Source organism: Stegodyphus dumicola, chromosome 8 (assembly GCF_044657685.1).
Source record: "Stegodyphus dumicola isolate Sdum_Otavi_A_Nest chromosome 8, ASM4465768v1".
NCBI classification, from domain to species: domain Eukaryota; kingdom Metazoa; phylum Arthropoda; class Arachnida; order Araneae; family Eresidae; genus Stegodyphus; species Stegodyphus dumicola.
The window spans coordinates 3384378-3406120 of NC_140775.1; the positions used below are offsets into that span (position 1 = coordinate 3384378).

Sequence of the window (21743 nt, forward strand, 5' to 3'; positions counted from 1 at the left end):
ACCGCTCATTTACTTCTAAACCATTTAAATAAAACCAACCAATTAATAAAATATTTGAATTTTCGATAAGGTTTAGTACATCTATACAGTTATTTAATTCATGAAGTACTAAATTTTGAAAATAATAAGAGTAAAAACATCACTATTTCAGAATTTAGGAAGAGATCTTCAATAATGACACTGACCATATACCGAACTTCATGCAAAATTTTTATCGTTTCATACCAAACATTTCACTATTTCGTAGATTAGAAGAGTATAGCCCAATGTTTTTCAAAGAATATATATCGTTTCACATTAATTAGAGAGTGCCATACGAATTTAATTGCAGATGCTTACTGAATGACACTAAACATTTAATGGAAAAAATCAAGCATTTTTCATCTTTCATGAAAATTTGTGAATAACAATTATATCTCATAAGAGCTAGAAGACTTAGTGCAGTGAAACAGTATCAAAAATAGAAAACTACTTTAAAAATCTTAATTCCCATTGATCATTTTAGACATTCTTATGTAAAGTTATATCCGAAATTATATTACTTCAGTCGAACTTGGAGACCAAGCAGATTTATTACATGATTCGCTACATTTCTGGTATTTTTTCCGAAAATAGAAGTTAATAATTTTCATACGCAAACTATTACAACGAATTAATGACAATTTAAACCCATATTACTTACCGTTTTTTACTGCACAAAATTACTTTAATTTCCATATTTGAACGAAGGTAAGATGGGGTACTTTTATTACCTTCAACTGGTAAGCAAGCGAAACTAGGATTGTTTAACAAGGCCTCACTTCCCTAATCCTATTTTTGATACTGTTTCACTGCACTAAGTCTTCTAGCTCTTATGAGATATAATTGTTATTCACAAATTTTCATGAAAGATGAAAAATGCTTGATTTTTTCCATTAAATGTTTAGTGTCATTCAGTAAGCATCTGCAATTAAATTCGTATGGCACTCTCTAATTAATGTGAAACGATATATATTCTTTGAAAAACATTGGGCTATACTCTTCTAATCTACGAAATAGTGAAATGTTTGGTATGAAACGATAAAAATTTTGCATGAAGTTCGGTATATGGTCAGTGTCATTATTGAAGATCTCTTCCTAAATTCTGAAATAGTGATGTTTTTACTCTTATTATTTTCAAAATTTAGTACTCCATGAATTAAATAACTGTATAGATGTACTAAACCTTATCGAAAATTCAAATATTTTATTAATTGGTTGGTTTTATTTAAATGGTTTAGAAGTAAATGAGCGGTATGTTAGGCAGTTTTTTTTTTTTTTTTTTTCCAGAAATATAAGTATTTGAAAACTCTGTAGATAATTTGCCTTACTGAAATTGTTCTAAATTTTTAAAAATATATGATGCTATGTTATCATCTAGTCTTTTCTCTTTGCAAATAGTATATAGAGTTATAATAGGAATTGAATCTTTTTTCTATAGCAGAATTTATTAGTATCTCTAGAAGAGGAATTTGAAAAAAAAGTTTTCATGTTGTTGTAAAAAAAATAATGTAGTATCTGGTTGTCGTTATGTTAGAAAGTGTTATTCAAACATTTCAGTGGTAAAATATGATTCTGAAATGTCATTTTCTGAAAATAATCAATGTATATCTCAATATTAGAAATTAAAATAGTCAAAATTAGAAGTCTTTTACACAATGTGAGCATGAAGCCATTGAAAAATCTGTTGCAGTCGTATAAAATTTAACTCGAAGATGAAAATTGTTGCTTGCATGATTAAACAATATCAAAATTGGGTTTGAAACTAAATCACTGAGTGCTACATATAGAATGTGATCGTGATTTTTCAAGGTCTTTGAGTAGAAGATATCCTGTTTTTTAAGTAAAATTATTTTCCTTTTCCAATGAAAGTTATGTCTAAAGCTAAATCTTTGGAAAAGTGAGATCTTCGGATTTTCGTCTGTTAGGAGAAATGCGCATGCTTACATAAAAAATAAAATAGAAGTGTCACTGAATTTTCTCATCACTACAAAAGGGTAGATTTAGAAAATAAAGGAAAATTTCTAAAAACGTTGGTTCATTACCTTACTCTTACTTTTTAAAAGTTGGTAAGTTATAAGAAAACTCTTTTTAACCGTATACTGCTTACAGTAAATGATTTGTTACTCAGGTTTTATATTAATACATTACAAGATTTTACATTTCATTTAAGTATTGGTAAAGTTTTACTGTTCCTAATGAGTAGCATTTTCTTAATGTGTATGTGGATATTTAATTGCATTTTCCTCAACAACGCTTGGGAGTAATTTAATAATATGTCGCATAAATATACTTAAAAAAAAAAACCTAATTGAAAGTTAATTAAAATTAGTTAATTAGTATTAAAATGTTAATTGTACTACAGAATGATTCATGACGTTTCTGTGTATACTGACGAGGGTAGATAAAGTGAACTTCAGGTTTTCCCACTGATAGTAAATCTGGAGCCGATAAGAATCTGTTAAGACTCCTTTTTAGGTAAATAAATTGCCTTCTATCGCACATTTTCTAAACATTTGTTGGGAATTCTGGGTAAATAAGTTGAATTCGGTAAAGGTTATATCCTCATTTGCGTAAAACCTTAAATATTCTACAGTGAAAAATGCTTATTTCATATTTAGTTGTTAATACTAGGAATATAGTTCGAAGATAGTTATTCTATACGTTGGAAATACTGCAGGAAAAGTTAAATGATTTAGATGGTCTTTGAGGTTTTTCTCTCAGAAAAAAGTGATATTTATCAAATTACAGTTCTCAAAAATGCATAGAAATTTCCTATAATGCAAACATATATGTACAATTATTAGAAAACGTAACACTTATTTGGTTGTAATTTTTTATTGAAAATGAGTTATTCCTTATTAAATGTGTATTAGTAAGGAATATTTAACTACTATGATGAGTATTATACGAAGAAATTTCTGTATTTGTGATGAAGAAGGTTAAAATATTCGAAATTATAGTGGAGATTTGGGTAAAATGTCTCTTACTCTTTCTCTCTTTGGTTCCTTCTGTAAGTATAGGTATATTGGTAATGATATATGTTGTGTAAAATACTTCACAAGATTTCGTTCATAAGAAAATTAATTGGTAAATAAATTAATGCAAACTGACATTTGCGAAAAGAATATTTTAGTCTAAGAAATTAAAAAATAGAGTATGTATGAAATTGTCTAGTGAATTAAGTTGGAACTGGACTAAGTTAAAAAAAATGTGTTAGAAATAAATGCCTATCAATAAAACAAACTTCCAAGAGATGAAATTGTAACATATGGGTAAAATCGATGGTCATTCATCTCTTATTCGATAGTGGAAATGTTTATCTTAGAAATTTCTTTTATACATGTAGCGTCAAATTTCATCAATTTCACATGAAAGCCATTCATGAAGGCAGAAATATCCGTACTTAGTGTAGGAAAAAGGTAATAAAGTGAAAATTTGCATAGTCGAGACATTTAAAGTGACGTAGAATGCATTCAATTAGTACAAATTACTGAATTAAAAGGTACTGAGCGTTCAAAATAATAAGAATTTTGTATGAGTACATGAAAGAATGAATATGGTTCTAAAATTATGGATGAAAGTTGAGATTTTATTCTAAAAATTCGGAATCTATCAAACTAGCTTAATGAGAATCAAAATTGAAAACTGAACACTGGTAACATTGAAGAGTTCAAAAACATATATTCAGATATAAAGGGTATTAAGAATTAAAAGGAAATACCCGAATACGTAGGAAATGTTAAAGTTTGAAAATGCGAATGAAGTTAATAATGAAATAAAATAGTAGGATAAGTAATGGTAAACGTACTACAGAATGATAAATTGTAGAATTGCTAAATTAAAATAGTAGTATAAAATATGGGCTAAGTAGGGGCTATTCAACGAATGGGATATGAAGAACAGTTAAAGGTTGTAAAATAAAAATGCTTAATTGAAATCTATCTCTATGTTTAAGAAATTTAAGCATGTTAACTTAGCTGAAATAGTAAAATGAAAAGCGTAATTACAATCAAAAATTATAAAACAGAGTTAAAATTTAGAGTATGTTGGAAACTAGAAAGAAAACCAGTGCCAGAAAAGTATAAAAATTACATCTAAAATTAACTAAAGTTCATGCGTATGGTAGGAAAATGTAATAAACAAGTTCAAAATTAAAAATAAACAAGTTCAAAATTAGAGTACTGTAAAATTTAAAGGTATAAAATGTAAACAAGTTAAATAAAGCTCATATACATGGTAAGAAAATAGAGGAATTAAGATAAAATTAAGAGCCTGTTTGAAATTAGGAAGGTTAAAACGTATGAAAGTCGTTACAAATTAAATAAAAGTCATGTGAAAAAGTAACAAATTAGTTAAAATTCTTAGTATGTTGGAAACTAAAAATGATAAAAAATAGTAAAAGGAGTTAAAATTTACATCTAGAAATTAAATCAGTCAGGTATATGGTAGGAAAATGTAATAAGAAAGTTCAAAATTAGAGTACTTTAAAAAAAACGAAGGTTTAAAATGTACGAAACAAGTTAAAAATTACATCTAAAATGAAATAAAACTAATATATATAGTCAGAAAATATAGGAATTAAACTAAAATTAAAAGTATATTTGAAATTATGAAGGTTAAAATGTATAAAACAAGCCAAAAATGTAACATCTAAAATAAAGTAAAGGTCATCTATATGATCAAAATGCATGAAATAAGTTAAAATACAGAGTATGTTGAAGATCGCTAACTTTAAAAAGAGCAAAAAAAGTTACAAATTGCATCTAACATTGAATAAAATAACAGATAAAAAACGCGTGTTTTAGTAATTACACTTGTAAAATACAACAGATAAGTTAAAAGTATTGATTAAAAGGAATTCTAGGTAGAATAAATTTAATACTAAAAATGAGTAATGTAATTAAGCTTACGGAAAGTAAATCTGGTATTATGAACAGATTTAGGAAATAAGGTAAAATTCTGAGTATATAGGGAAGTCTTAAAAAAAAATTTACATCTAAATTTAAGGACTTCTGAATTAATCATTAAATTTGAAAATAATCGTCGTTAAAGGTACCTAGAAAATAACCATCATATACTTCGTAAAATAGCTGGAATACAAAGGAAAATATAAAGTCTAAATATGGATTAACAAAGAACCTCCGGATAATCAAGGAAAGATAATCTCTTATCAAAGTGTGACGTCATCTTATCCACTAAATCAAGAATCCGGAAACATTCCTACTTATCTGCTGCGCCTCCGCCCGCACCGCCTCTGAATTTGCACCGCGCACCGCCTTCCCTGTTGCTGAACTCTCCGTTTCCTACTACTTCAGTTTCTTTACTCTTATATGTTTGCAAACTGTGCCTTTTTTTGCTTTAAAAATGATTGAATTATGTTGTTCTTATATTCCGGTTAAGGTTTTTATGCCTCTAGTAAATTTGCAAGCAATATTTGTACAATTATCAACAATTTAAAAGATGTTTAAGTGCGATTAAGCCTTAAGTTTTTAGACGGACATATTTGTTTACATCTGAAACAGCAGAATAGTAGATTTATTGCCAATCTAGAGACTAAGCTTCGCTACAACATAAGATAACGCCTTCATTTATTATTGCGAATTAAATCATGCTTAATCCTTTCTGGAATTTTTTCGAGGAAATAAGTGCTTCAGATTTACTTCGTAATTTTTAATACAGATATATAGAGTTTCTATGCATTTTTGTCTTGTCGCGAAGTGAGAACTGAATTAATTGAATGAGAAATACTGAATCGTCTGTGAAAAACTGCTTCTTTTTTTGTTTTATTTGCTTAATTTCTTTTATACATCGTTCTAGATATATTAGAGTATTTGAATAGAACAAGTGGCAACGATTAGATAATTTTCAAATGATATTAATTTTGTGCATTCTGAGTTATAATATGAAAGAAATATAACGCTGTTAAGTGAACCTAGCGCCAGACTGTCGCTATGGTAAACAAATATAGTGAATTTTAAAGAGTGCATTTATTCTATTGTGATTTATGCGCTTTCGACAAAGTAGATTTAATTCAATCCAATAAGTTTAAAGGAAATGCAAGAAAAAATGCGTATAATTTAATATTCCGTACAAGGAAGTCATGTGGTGTACACAACAGATTTTTAAACATTAAGTAAATGGCTAACTCACTAAATTGGAGAGATATCCCTAAGCTGGCGATGTGGTTTTGGAGACTAATTCTTGTCGCCAAATGTTTCAACTATTTGGCGACTTTTGGATCCGGTTCCTGTATAACTGCAGTTGGTATTGTGATTGAATAAATCTAACTGAGTCTAGCCTGTTTTCCACAATGCGAAAATCATACATACATACGTATGTTTTTCGCATTGTGGAAAACAGGCATACATATGTATGTAAGATGAAGTAAAACTCTAACATTCACTTGTAATGCTTCCTAAACTCTTCATTTTAATTTGGATATTCCCGCTCATGTTCTAAAAATAGTAACTGCTTCTAATAAAACTTTCTAAACTAAGTCATTTCAAAATTAATAACCATCGCATAATGATAAATGCATAACGCAGGTGTCACACATAGTTTTGCGAATTGAAATACAACCAACCATTAATCAGCCAATCAAATGACACCAAAATTGGAACTAAAACATACGAATAACTATTTGGTCTCGAAACACGAAATTTGCTTTCCCACTTTGCATCCGTCAACCTGCCGGTACATGCCGTATTCAAAATTATACTTTTATGATACAAAAATGTAATGATACCGATTTAATTCTTCAAGAACAAGCTCCACTGCATCAATTTGTTTCGTGCTGGCTAATGAAAATGTCTGGCAGGCGAGAGTTAAAAGGAAATACCGACTACAACGAAGTCTTTATGCCCCAACAAGACGCCAATTTCTTCAACATTTTATTGTATACATACAAATTCTTCATAATTTAATAACAGAGATTTCAGTGAAGGAATAAGCCGCTACTTATTCATGCAAACATTGATAGTAACCACTAGTGATCCTGAAGTAACACAGATCGCGACAAGTAGGAAAATAAAATTGCCTGATGCAAATGGACTTCAGACGAAGCGACGGAATTCGGTACACTGGGCGATAAATCAAAAAGAGGCGTTATTCGAGGAGGTGGTGGAATCGCGTGGGATCGCCGAGTTTTGGAAAACGTGACTGCGGAAAACCAGCACAACCTACGACCATGTATAGAGGTCATCGAAGGTAGCAGTTTGGTTATACGACTCCTCGCAAAGATCAATAAATATGGACAAAACTATCTCAACGCCTCCAACGACGGAAAATGTGTTAAAATTTTTAAATTTTGAGGAAAGGCAGAACGCAAATGAATTAATTCTGGTATAACGCATCAGAGTCTAACATCAAGTCTCAATTGATCATAATCAGTATGTGATGTAATCGCCTCACCCGACATTGACTTGCACCGAAGTGATCAGAACAAGCATTTTACATAACTAGAGTTTGCAGCTATGTTTTTACAATAGATCAATGTTTCTCAACCGCCGATCCGAAAGAAATATTCGCCGGTCCGCGAAGTTGCCGATTACTTTTGTCTTTATGACTTATTTATGTGAAAAAATTGTGCCAATGGGTCGAATTATTAAACTTACCGGTCCGCGAGAACGTACCGAAATATTTTATCGATCCTTGGAGTAAATCCAGTTGAGAAACACTGCAACACATCACACAGGTAAAAGCTTAACACTCAACTTCGCATAGACTTTATATAAGCGCCCTCTATTTACACAGTTAGCAGAAACAAAGTGCTCAACCTCACTTTATTCAGCAAATGCTACTCCACTCTCCCGCGTACAAAAATATGTGGTTATATGCTAAATTAAAACTTACTATTTACTTGTTTTTTTTATATTATTTTTATAGATTGCATTTATTTCGTTTATTTTGGTTTACATGCAGAAATCGTGTCGGGGAAGTTCCAGCGTGGGCAATGTTTCTAGATTACTTTGGATTTCTACTCTCGATTACATTAGCAATGTACTTTTAATTAATAATTTTTTTAAGCGATTTGCTTACTAAATTTTTCGAAATTCTTTTATAGTTAAATTTCTTATTTAATTTTGAATAATTCTGGTTTTGAATAATTCCTTACCCATGCCTATATGGATGACGAAACACGAATTGAGTAATTGAAGAGTTAGGTTCGGAAGCAACTTTCCCTTGATAAGATCTGTCTCCTGCCTGCTCAACAAGTATTCTCTTAATGCAAATTAATTTAGTCTTTAAAATTCCATAAAAAATTTCTAGAATTAATTTCTTGGATTGTTAAATTTTTTCACGTTTTTAGGTACTTGCAATTAATTTACATATGCTTTCTGAATTTGAATGATATTGCAAATTAGTTCGCAGCAATAATTAATTTATCTTTTATTTGTATAAAACTTAATTTTCATAATTTAAAATTTAAATTAGCTTTATATGAATGAGAGAATATTTGTTATACAGAAATTCTAGATATGCTATTTTTAACTGTCTTGTGATTTTGCCGTTGAATGAATTTTATGAGGCGTAAGAGCTAAGAACGTGATATTTAATAAACACATAAAGAGTTCATAATGAAAATGCCGGAAAAAAAAAAAAAAAAAAGTTCTGCAAGTCATCTTACTAAGGAAACTGAACACATACGACGAACTGAGACTAGGGGAAAAAAAAAAAGTATGCCAACAGTTAGCACTGCATCGGATATTCTAAGCATATGCTTTTATGCTGCTTTTAAAATTTATGTAATTTTATTGTTGAATTGCATATGGCTAAGCACGATGATGCTTAATAATTGAGAGACAAAAAGAAATGGATTAGCAGCAGGAGTGAGTGCGATAGCAGACTGGTAGACTACGAACTCAGCGAGGGCATAAAAAAACCTTAACAAAAGTCTTTTGTCCAACCGCTAAAATCAGAACAGTTTCAGTGTTTTTTTTTTTTTTTTTTAAAGACAGGCCCATTTAATTTTCCCAATCACCCCAAAGTTGACAGCAAAATCAACACATTTCAAAAGCCACAAAGCTTCCGCTCAAATCAAAACACCGAATTTTAATGAATAAATAGTAACACAGACAAGTAACGCATTATTTCGATTACTGAAATCGGCATCACTCCAAGAAATCAGTTTCCCCAGAAAGAGAGCGGGGGAACTTCATTCAACTGATCATATGATTCTTATACCCAAAAATTAAATAAAACACGTGTCAAGCAGCTCAGGCAGTGAAGGAAAGACGGACGTTGGTGAGGACGAAAGACGGACGTTGGTGAGGGGGTGGCAAAATGAAACGTTAACGCGAAAATAAACAGAACCCTCTCTAAAAAAAGAAATGAGGTCGGGCAATCCTGAGCAGTTTCATCGAAATGCGCGAGGTATCGTCTTACAGAGTAAAAAGAAGAGGGCGTATTAGCTCTTTTCTCCCGTCATTCCTCACCAGATGACATATTCTAGACTCCGCAATCAGACACAGGCAATCCTCATAAAACACTAAACTGTGACGCGCTCGTAAAACAAATCACCGAAGAATCTAGGATTCGAGAGTAAACAAGTAAGAGTTCTAGAGCTCGCGGGTATAAACCGCAGATATTTTTAAGCATTAAGATTCATTTAATCTCAGAATACTTTACTTATTATTGAGGAATAATAAGCTATTAGGATAAAACAGGAAGGATAAAAAAGGAACGCAATGCATCCTACTTTTCCACCTTTCCAGAATTTTAATAATGAAAAAGGTACACAACAAAATTACGAGTCGTAGCTATCTTTTAACATACAGTTCAAGACTTCAGAGACCTGTCTTCCATCATAAGACTAGTTTTACAATATTTTTCTTTATAAAAGATCCTTTTCTGAGAGTATTCACCACATGCTGATGATCGAACGAAATTCTTCAGCCGAAGAGGCATACATTTCCCCTTCAGGAGTTTTTCCACACACATGAAATCTGCATGTTTCTGAATTTAACCCTTTAAATGCATGAATTTTTATTTTCACTTATTTACTTTTAATTATTTTTTATTCTTATTTTATTATTTTAAGTCAAAAATACATTAGAATTGATATCAAATAAGGTAGGAAAAATACTTTAAAAAAATCTAAACTAATTTTTTATTCCAATTTTTGAAAAAAAAATATTAACTTTTACAAAAAAAAAAAAAAAAAAAAAAAAAAACTGTTTGGCAAATGCGTTATAACAATTTTATGTAATAATATATACCTTATAAACTTGTTCAAATAATTTTAAAACTTTCACACATCAACTTATACAATATACGGGCAGTTCCTGGTGGGGGTGCAGCGCGTAAAAGTACGCAGGCGACCAGACGCGATACCACGCCTAAATATTTTCAATTCATTAAATTCATTGTAAGTACTTGCCATATGTAAGTACTTTAAACAATTTGTCATATGTAAGTACTTAGTGAGCATGAAATAAAAATTTTATTAATCGTTGAACAATTTTTTTTATTATTTATTTATTTATTTATTTTTATTTTTATTTTTTTTTTAATTTTTATTTGGGGGCGGCAATCTTAGGAAAGTACGCGGGCAGCTAGCGACCTAGTAACGGTTCTGCACAATAATGACCGTTACACCGATAGTGGTGCCACTACATTGAAACTTTCAAAACTGTATACGTAAACAGTATGTATCCAATTGGTTACACTATGCAGTAAGCTAAAATTTGTGTTTTGATTTTATTTACATGATTAAATATGAGTATGTTGCCAAATGACAACTACATACATTTAAGGATTAAGCTTCACAAGTGACCAAACAGTAAAACTGTGATTACTACTAGTTCGACTTGAGTTCAAATTCCAGCAAACAGCAAGGATTTCGTGGTTTTTTTTCTCGCGTATAGTGATTGAATACAAGCTAGCTTCTCTTGGAAAAGTTTTTCGTGAAGGCATTCTTCTCATTAGGAGACAGCCCTCGCGTGCTTTGCCAAATATAGGTATCTATCTTAAAGTAAAGAAAGATTTCCTACAACAACAATTTCTCTCTTTCGCGATAAGAGAATTGCGGAAAACACTGTTATTGTGACAACTTCATTCTAGCATGTTAATGAATATGCGTAAACCCTCTTATAGCATTTTATGTATGCACGTTTTTAGAAAACACAATTTTTATTCCAGACGTTTGCAAAATTAAGTTGCGTCCTGTGCCATCGTGTACGCATTAACAAAAATTAAAATAACTTTCGGGAAACTCGCATTCTCTCCCACCAAAATTCTTTTGAAATCGAGTCGTGCTTTGGTTTAATATCTCATTTGTTAAAAGGAAAATCACGTTGCAAAATGTCTAAATTTAACGGAACGCATCCCTCTATTTTGTATCGGTTGTTGGGCTCGAACACCATGATTTCACACACCACGCTATTTTCTAGGATGCTATCTAACGTGTAAGAATGGATATCTGTAACAATCCATTTTGAATTTAAGGTGAAAATTCTCCATTTAGTCCACGAAAGGCAAACTTCCAACTCCTTCCTTATAATGTGATTTACACATTCAGTTTAAATGCATTTTTTAAAGAGTTATCTCAAAAATGTTTTGGATTGGATTGGATTATTGTAATTTGGCACAAAACCTGTCAAGGTTATCTGCGCCAGACAAATGGTAACAATGCAATTAGTCATTTGTAAAAATTTCAGCTTAGGTAAAAAGAGACAGATTACAATTTATGATAAAATCTGATATCTTTTAAAAAACAGGTTAAAGTCTATTATAAAAGCCAATATCTTTTAAAAACAGAAATCAAAAATGTTTTGAGGAGGATTCGAATACACATTTTTCAGCCAAGAAATTTGAAAACCTTGAAAATGTGCCAAACACAACACGGCCCTTGAAATATTTCAAAGTTAGGAGTGCTTTTTTTCATAATAAACAAAAGTTCAATCTACCGTGAAACAAAATCATTTTATTCGTTAGTTGGGACGTGCAATAAAAAAGCACCCTCCAGCATTATTCTTTCACTTTATTTTATTTAACGAAAATGAACGCGGAGAACGTAAGCTTCAAACTAATATAAACGGAAACAAAGAAGATATTCCAACGGAAACACAGAGGAGGAAGATCCTAAAGCGATGTCGCACGCACACGCGTCACTGTTTCGCGAAACATAAATCCCATTTCCTTGGATTTTATTCATTTTAGGAAATTTACGTAGTAGACGCCGCTTATGAACTCGGAAGTAAATACTTATTTTCACAAAACTTTAATTATTAAAAACGTCATTAATAATGAATTGTCTGCAAATGTTGCGCTAAAGTTCATATACGAACAGTTAATATTCATAATGTTTCTGGAAAATAATCTCACAAATGGGTTGGCTCCATTGCTGGTTTTCGTGGAAGTTGTCTATATGAAAAATGGGTACAAGCTAGTTTCCCTTAAAAAGGTCCTCCACGAAGGGTTATCTGCATAGGGGAAGGTATACCTTCGTGGAAGATTTTGTACGGGAAACTGGATCGTACACACGTTACACAAGAAGAAAACTACAAAAATGCCCATGCAGGCTGGCCGTTCGCAGGGGTTCGATCCTCAGACCGAAACACCAGTGTTCAACGACTATGCTGGTTAAGTCGAAAATATTTATATGTTAGTTAAAATATTTCGAATATATTCGAAATTTAATTTTTAAAATTATTTAGGCTTGAATTTTCATCACATATCCTTGCTTAACGATCAATTTATTATTACATAAGATACCTTCTTGTTAAAGTGGTAACTGCGTTTAGTCGCCAAAATTGGCAATTTAAACACTAAATCTGTTGAAACCATAAAATTTCAAATGTAACCAAAAACTATTGCGCCAGGCAGTTTTCACAAGGAAATATCTCACAGAATTTCAATTTCTGCATCAAACCAAAAGGAGGGGGAAAAAAAAAAAAAAAAAAAAAAAAATCCAAGTAGAGACTTTGGAACTTACCGAATTTTGTTGATTTTTTTCAGAATTAGTTAGACTCCCCCCCCCCTTTTAAAATTATTATGCATTTGTTAACAATGATGAACTTTTAAGTCAAAGGATTTACCAACGTCAATAGACAAACAAGGTTACGCTCTTCGGAGCGTTGATGTCACTTATTTATACAAATGGGAGGAATGAAGACACAAAGGGATAATTGTTGAGCCGACTTAGAAATCAGTGACGTCACAGAAGAGTAAACTTTGTATTAGTGAAACTTTAATAAAATCATGAAGATTCCTCCACTCTCTCCCCAAAGAGTTACATTTCCTCTATAAAGCAAGATAATACATAAAATTCAATCTATATATATGTTACCGTGAAAGACCGAAATTGGAGAATGTCGACTTTCACCGGAGAATGTCAACATTCATCAAATACGTCGGTAAAAGATCGAATATTTCTTTACATTCTTGTACATTCGGACCCTCACCGGTGTATGTCGACAATCACAGATATGCTCTGGTGTAGGTCGAAAAGAAAGGAGTATATGTACACGCTGCCATTCCAAAAGAAAGTGTTCCACAAATAAATGCAGTTGTAAAAGCAAGGGCCTCTTGTGCAATTCAAAGTGTCATAATAGTTTAAGTTGTTGCAATAAATAAGATTTGAATCACATAATTTGGTAAGTTTATAACTTCTACACTGACTACAATAAGTATTTGGACACCTATGCAAATGACGATATCTGCGGTCCTAAGGTACGTCACGGACTCTGCCGGTATATATCGTGTAGGAAACAGCATCAGCTTTAATCGCATGCAAGATGCCTCGCAGTTCGGAGCTCTCTGATTTCGAGAAAGGTATAATTATCGGGTATCACAAATTTGGCCGATCCTTAAGAACCATATCTAGCGATCTGAAGTACCCAAAATCGACAGTGGCCTATGTGATTAAGAAGTATAAGGAGAGCGGTTATTGTCGGAATGTTCCCCGAGTCGGCAGACTAACGAAACTGGGAGATACAGACCGACGAGTGCTGTCCAGAGAAATTCGGAAGAACCGCACCCAAACTATGGCCCTCATCCGCGAGGAGTTTCATCAGGCATCCGGGAGTATTGTTTCAATGAATACCATTCCTAAGGAAGCACATCTGCTTGGTTTTCGTGGTCGTGCTGCTGCCCATAAGCCTTTGATCACAAAGTCCAACCGCGCTGCTCGGTTAATGTGGTGCAAAGCACATCGAAATTGGACCGTAGATCAGTGGAAACGGGTTCTTTGGAGTGACGAATCAAGGTTCACCCTTTACCGTTCGGATGGTAGGGTCTGGGTCTGGCGTCTACCTGGAGAACGTCTCCTGCCAGCATGCATTGTGCCAACAGTCAAGTTCGGCGGAGGTGGAATTATGGTCTGGGGGTGTTTCTCCTGGTATGGGCTGGGACCCTTAGTCCCATTCATGGTAAGCTCAACTCCGATGCCTACTGCACTATTTTGGATGACAATGTGCTTCCTACGTTGTGGCAGTTTTACGGGTTGGACCCGTTACTTTCAGGACGACAATGCCAGTTGTCATGTTTCGACCTTAACCAAGGCTTGGTATGGTGCCAATGGAGTTCATCGAATGGACTGGCCTGCCCAGAGTCCAGACCTGAACCCTATCGAGAACCTCTGGGACGAGTTGCATCGCCGAATTTAGGGGTGCACTACCCGTGCAAAATCCGTGAAGGCCGAGTGGAAGAAAATACCACTAGCTGTCATACAAAGACTTGTGAAAAGTATGCCCCGGAGGGTCCATGCTGTAATTACCTCTTGTAGAGGCTCTACCAACTATTGATTTTCAATAAAGTTAGTTTTTCTTTTCTATTACAGGTGTCCAAATACTTATTGGTAGTCAGTGTATTATTTTTATTTTCCTTTCTCATTTTGAATGTACTGTGTGTTTTAAGTTCGTATTCTGAGCCTCAAGTGAGTTTTTTCGCGAATGAATTACGGAGAAGGAAATATAATATTCTTATATGTTCAACATTCACCATTAGTACATGGTGAATTTCGACATTCACCGGTGTAAGTCAGAAATAAGAGTATTTGGAAAATATTTCAGACATACACCAAGCGACTATGTGACTACTTCACCGGAGAAAGTCGACATTCTCCAGATTTCGTTGTTTCACCGTAACATATATATAATTCACACTCACCCTCCCTTCATAATAGTCACAGTTTTCGTCTAACAGCGCGTAATGGAACTACAAAAAATGAAATTCTAATTGTAACTGAATTCTCAGATTACACGAAGAGAATTTCCAATTTCAGAAGTGAAAAATTATTTTCAAGAAATGAGTATAGACGTAGTTGTGCTAGTTTCAACGGTTTAAAAAAAAATAACGAGTTTTCTTGTTGAGAAGATTTACAAACCGCTACATTCCTGTTGAAATTATCTTATCGAGAAGAAGATAAACGCCAGAAAATAATCCGACACTTATCCGTAAAGTAAACACACCAAAACAGAACAAAGCAATAAAGAATAAAATTTACTTATAACTGCGAAGCAAATGGCAACGTTATAAAACTTCGCAAATAAAAAAATATCTGATGCGGACACCACATGACTTCCTTGTACAGCCTATTAAATTATATATATATATATATATATATTGGCTCCCTTTTATTTAAACTTATTTCTCCGAATTGTTCTAACTTAAAGTTGAAAATGACATCAAAGAATTATAAATTTTGAAGTCAAAATTCTTTATATTTTTTCACAACGACTATAAAACTTCGTCAAATAAAAGTATAGGAACTGGGAAACCGCATTAAAATTTTGATGCATTTAGACATCAATTTTTATATTAAACTGGGGGAAAGAAGATTGGATTGGTTGGTTGGTTGATTATGGTTTTATCACTGAAGGAAATCAAGCAAAATGGTAAACAATTTAAAATTGAATAAAAGGTTAAAATATACAAATATTATTAAATTACGTCATATTAATAATAAACAGGTAAACAAAAATCTGAAAGGTTTCTGATTTTAAATTTCCAAAGAGGCGTTTTTTAACATTTTGTGTGTTACCTTTATTTATTTATTAAACATCATGTTCTTCGCACTTAAACCATTAAATTCAGTTCAAGAGTAATATCGCAAAATAATTTTAAATTGCGCATATCTTTAGAATTTCCGATACACAGTCTCCCGCGCTTAAGATAAAAATGTTTTTTCTGTACAACGTTGCCATTGTTCGCTTTGAAATCGTTAAGTTTGTTAATCAAAAACTCGTTAAAGTTTTACAAAATATGAAATCCATAATAAAACAAATTCCAAATTTGGGTTTCCATATGCCAATATTCGCAGTAGTCATGCAAAATTCAAAGGCTCTATATGTACCGTTGTTTTTATCACAATGCGTGAAATATACGTGCATTTATGCAGATTTTTCATTATTTAATTTCTTCAAATATAATACAGGGCGATAACATTTGAAACAACAGTTTGAAACAACATTGGTGACAACAGTTTGAAAAGTGATACAGCCTTTTAAAGATTTCAACGCAAAATGCCAAAACGAAAGCAACAGAGTCTCAGCGACAAAGCCCCTTGGATTAAAAATTAAATTATCATAAAAATTGAATAAAATTACGAAGGAAATAATAAGGAAGGGAGTAAATTAATAAAAATTTAAAAATATCACTCAAGTCAATAAGCAAAAAAAAAAATGTAAGATGAGTGCGAATTATTAGTAATTATACACGGTACCAAAAATAAAATAAACGCGTATTTTACACAATATTCTTCGCAGTCATATAAAACTGCCTGTTTATTTTGGCTTAGACTTTGGACTTTCTTTTTATTCCGTTATCCCAGGCAGAGATAGACATACACTTAGTTCCTACTAGCAATGTAAGTTTTATTACCGGCTAAAAATAATGTTGCAGTATAACAGAATTTTTTATTAATAATACTGTGATATTCAGTTATACAATAGACGCTCCTTAACGTGATCGCGGTTAATGTTATCATTCGGATACTGTTCTCGATTTGCCCGTTTGTATACAAAAACACAGAAAATTCATCGCTTATAAGTGATCAAAATATATATAAATATATTTATTCTGTAATAGTTTAATTAAAATCTTTTACACTGATGTAAAATCGCGAAATAAAAGATAAATTCGTCTACTGTCAAAAACCACGGAGGTTAATCTCCATCATCAAAACAGATTATAAAATTTGTCAAGTGACAGAGAAATATCGTGATGTGTGGGGTTAAGTTGCCAAGCAGTTTCCTTTCGGTTTCAGTCAACTATTTAAAATCAAGAAATTAAGCAACTTTAGTTTGAAGTACATTTTGAATAACTGTCGTTTGTGCTGGCGATCAAACACAGATCGCCCTTTTACACGGAAGAAAATGTTCTGAAGAATGTTTTTTGGTGGGAAAACTTTCTGAAAATATCCGACTGGAATTAAGATATCTCTTAAAAATTGAAAAGTACGGAAGTAGAGAGCTCCGGCTAAATTTAAGTCCTTGCAAGCAGCATTGCATACATGTAAAAATAACTATTCCTGGTAACAAATTTAATCGGGAAGGAAACTCGGTGAACAGACTAAAGCTCTAAAGTTGGTCAAGAAAGTATTCGACTTTACTAATGAATGTCTTTAAAATTACACGAAAGCTTCGTTCTGATCATTTACTGTTAAGCTTCTTTTACTGTAGTCTTTATCAAGATGTATGGCTAACCAATAAATGCAAAATCATATATTTGGAAAAAAATAAAAAGGAAAATACTTTGAGTGGTATGAAAGCGACTCTCTTGTAAAAGACCTGTTTTTATCGCCAAAAAACTACTCGACTCTGGCCATTCATAGGTCGTTTGAAGGGTTACAAAGTTTAGATGAACACTTGAAGACATCCTTATGTTACAAGAGGTATTACCTGCAGGTATTTGAAACTTTTGCGCTTGAATCATACTCATTTCGGCAATTTTAAAATGTCTCGGAAAGGAAAAGAAACTACCATTGAAGAAAGGAAAATTGTAATTAATAATGAGGAAATCTGGAGAAAGATATGAGAAAATTGCTCAAACTATATTAAAAGACCACTTTCAACTTTAGAAAAAACACATTTACGGTCAACAAATTTTATAAACAGTATAAGAAATGGGAGACAAAAACTTGACCAGGTCTATTATAAATGACATCCTTTTTAAAAGGGATCCGACATTAAGTGGTCCAGAATTGAAACTACTGATTGAGAAAGAAGTTTGTACCCAAACTGTTAAGAAATGCCCTTAAAGAGTTTAGTTATAAAGGAAAACAGCTCGAAAAAAAATATATGCCTGAGCCAACAGTAAAGCATGGCGGACGTTCCGTTATGGTTTGGGGGGTGCATGTCTTATGCACGTATGGCATAATGGTTATCGATGGCATAATCGACCAAAAGGCGTATATTAACATTCTGAACCCAAATTTACATGCCAGTGCTCAATTTATGGGGTTATTTATGCTCATGCCGGATAATGATCCAACGCATAAAGCGCTAAATACCAGACTTTGGCTGTTGCACAACATACCAAAAGTACACTAAAAATAGTTGTAAGCATGCCATCTAGACTGAAAGCAATTATTAAGTCTAAGGGAGATCCTACAAAATGTAACTTTTAACATAAATCCTTTTTTGTTTCCATTTTAGAAAAACGTCTACTTTTTTTAACCCATGTTAAGGAAACACAAAATGTTTTTGCTTTTATTATAGTAGTATAAACTTATTTAATTTCTTTGGAAATGTGCCTGAGGCATATCTTCGTTCTGTAATTTTCCCACTATACAAATAAATTTTCTAGTTCATTGTTTAATGCTTTTTAGTGACGAATTGTTTAGATAATCGAAGGAAGGGTCGGATACATTTTGGAGTAACTGTAAAAAACGAATGCAAACGAACTGATATATTTTTTGCCTCATTCTTTAAAGTTAGTTACAAATTTTTATCTCTAATGGAAAACTCATTATCTACAGCTTCCCCGCTGCAATTCAACCTCTCTACAGACACATAAAACCTAAGCTAGTACAAAATGAAGAAACAAAGAGAGAGTTGAAAAATAAAAACCCACTTATTATGTCAAAACAAACAAAGTAAACAAAAGAACATAGCGTGATATTTTCAACATCAATAAACATATTTTCTTACCTGATTTTTCAGACATTCTTGATTATTACGAATGCTAATCCACAGAAATGATACGTCAAAATTTCACAACTACCTTTCTACGCGTTCTGATCCTAAAATGGGAGCTACGTGTATCAATACATCGGTTTGATAATACTCCGATGGCTAAAAAGCTCAACTGACTGAAGAGTCCTTCAAACGTCACACAGATAGCGATGACGCAACCCGGAAGGGGATATGAGTGTACATAAGTATGATAAGTGCATTTCTTCACAGAGCCGCCGTTCACGGAATTTTGCGAAGTATCTGGTTGTTTAACGAGAAATCGGAAATACCTTAAAAAAAAAAAAAAATCCGTGAAAATTGAAGCGGAAAAAGGCTAATAAGCTTCCAAAGACCATCTTCGGGCATTTTCAAGCATAGTAACGCAATCAATTTATTTGGAAAATATTGTTACATGTTAAACTGCCCGTATTTTGTTGCAACGGCATTGAGTACTGCCACATATCACGTCTTGAACGCGGCAGTATTATTTTTATTGCCCCGTCCCCTCTGTCAACCTGGTCTACTAAAAAACTACACTTTTATGCCATTTTTACTTCCTTATATGAAGTAAAGAAATATTGTTATTGCGAAAAATTTCAAGTATCATATTTCAACGAAAATATCCATTTTGATCACTCTCGAACCCAAACGCAAACCTTCACGCAAAACGATGTTTTTGCGTGACATCTGTACGCACGGACAGACTAAAGGACACTTTTTTCCAAAACGGATTGCAAAATAGATTAACTCAAAAATGAGAAGCCGTAGAACACTGAAATTTAGTATACAAGATATATATATATATATCTACCAAAACAAGCAATTCGGTCAACGAGAAGGAAGACCAAATTTTCGGTGCACAAAACTGAAAGTTTATTTTTGGTTTCAGTCGCCTAAAAGACACATTCCAACGTTATGAGTTCGCTCGTTTTTGAGTTACGCGAGATACCATACATATATACGTACAGACGTCAAGAAAAAAAAAAAAATCTCTTCTGAATCCATTTTAAAACCTTTTTTGCAACCGCTTTTGGGTAAGAAGAGTCCTTTGTTCTGTTCTCACGTGGAGATGTCAGGTAAAAGCATCGTTAAATTGGATTTGAAAGTGGTCAAAATAGATATTTTCGTTGAAATAGGATACCCGATATTTTTCGCGATAACAACACTTCCTTTTCTTCGTATAGGGAAGTAAAAATTCTCTAAAAAGCATTTAACAAACATAAATATATCTTTTACGTTTAAGAAATCTTTCTCTACCGTGTATATCGATTTTGATTGAACTATGTTGTTCTTATGTTAAGGTTTTTGTGCCTCCAGTTAATTGTATTGCTCTAACAGCAAAAGCGATACAATGTCATTGATTGTTCTGAGAACAAGAAAACAAGCACGATAAATAATGTTAAAATATTGGAATTAAAGTTTTCTTCAGAAAAAGAGTTTTAATGTATTTCCCATACGTCATTTTGACATTTTTTGTATAAGGGCGAGTCAAATGAAAGTGAGCCAACCCCTCCTCAGCAAGAATGGTTCGGTCCATCATCTGCGGCGCATGCGCGTAGCACAGAGAAAATTTACGAAATTCATTTACGAAAGTGGCGCGAAAGTGTGAGGTTAAAGTTCTTTAAGGCGCTCTTACACTGGGTTGAAGACAGTAGCGTGACATAATGGACGCTCCAATAGAGGAACAGCGTGGTGTGGTCACGCTTTTGACAGCTGAAGGTGTTTCCCAACATGAAATTAGTCGCCGTATGACTGCTGTGTACGGTGAACATTGCATCGCATTGGCCACTGTGAAGCGTTGGAGCAAACGGTTCAGAGAAGGACGTGAAAGTTGCAAAGACGATCCAAGACCGGGCCAAAGCCACCTTGCAATCACCTCCGACACAACTGCACAGGTTGATGAGCTGATTAGACAAGAACGAAGGATAAGCATCGATGAACTGGCAGAGCGTGTGACAATCAGTCACGGTTCGGTTCACACCATAATTCATGATCATCTCGGTTATCAGCTTTTGTGTGCTCAATGGATGCCCAAGATTTTGAATGACTGCCAGAAGATGGAGAGGTTCGGCGCTGCTTTGACTCATCTCATCCGGTATCACAATGAGGGTGATGACTTCTTGTCTGCAACTGTGACCGGAAACAAATCATGGTGCCACCACTACGAACCTGAAACACGGCGGCAAAGCTTACAGTGGAAACATTTGAATTCACCACCCCCGAAGAGAGCAAAGGTTGTCATTTCCTCGGGAAAGGTGCTATTGACTTTTTATTTCGATCGTCAGGGGCCATTACTGATTGAATTTGCTAAACGTGGAGAGACTATCAATAGTTCGCGATATTGTGCAACGATGGATCGGCTGCATGTCGTAATCAAGAACAAACGACCTGGAAGATTGACGAATGGTGTGATCTTGCTACACGAAAATGCTCGTCCCCACATCGCTGATGTGGTTAAGACACAACTGGCAAAGTTCAAGTGGGACACGCTGCAACATCCTTCATACAGCCCAGATTTGTCGCCATGCGACTTTCACATTTTCGGGAAACTGAAAAAACATCTCAAGGGTATCAGATTCGTGTCGGACGACGCCGTGAAGGAGTCGG

The 21743-nt window shown here is 33.3% G+C and overlaps 1 protein-coding gene across 2 annotated transcripts in view; it reads right to left on the reverse strand.

Annotated features, from left to right (window-relative positions):
• The window catches only part of LOC118186072 (leupaxin-like), a 155796-nt gene that overhangs the window by 69133 nt on the left and 64920 nt on the right, over positions 1 to 21743 (reverse strand). The window contains exon 1 of one of the 2 annotated variants that reach the window (XM_035356074.2): positions 19113 to 19229. The exons of the other annotated variant lie outside the window; for it this stretch is intronic. Coding sequence (XP_035211965.2) covers positions 19113 to 19128 — 16 coding nt within the window. The 5' untranslated portion in view covers positions 19129 to 19229. Of the gene's footprint in view, positions 1 to 19112; positions 19230 to 21743 lie in introns of those variants that run through there. 2 annotated transcript variants of the gene reach the window in all.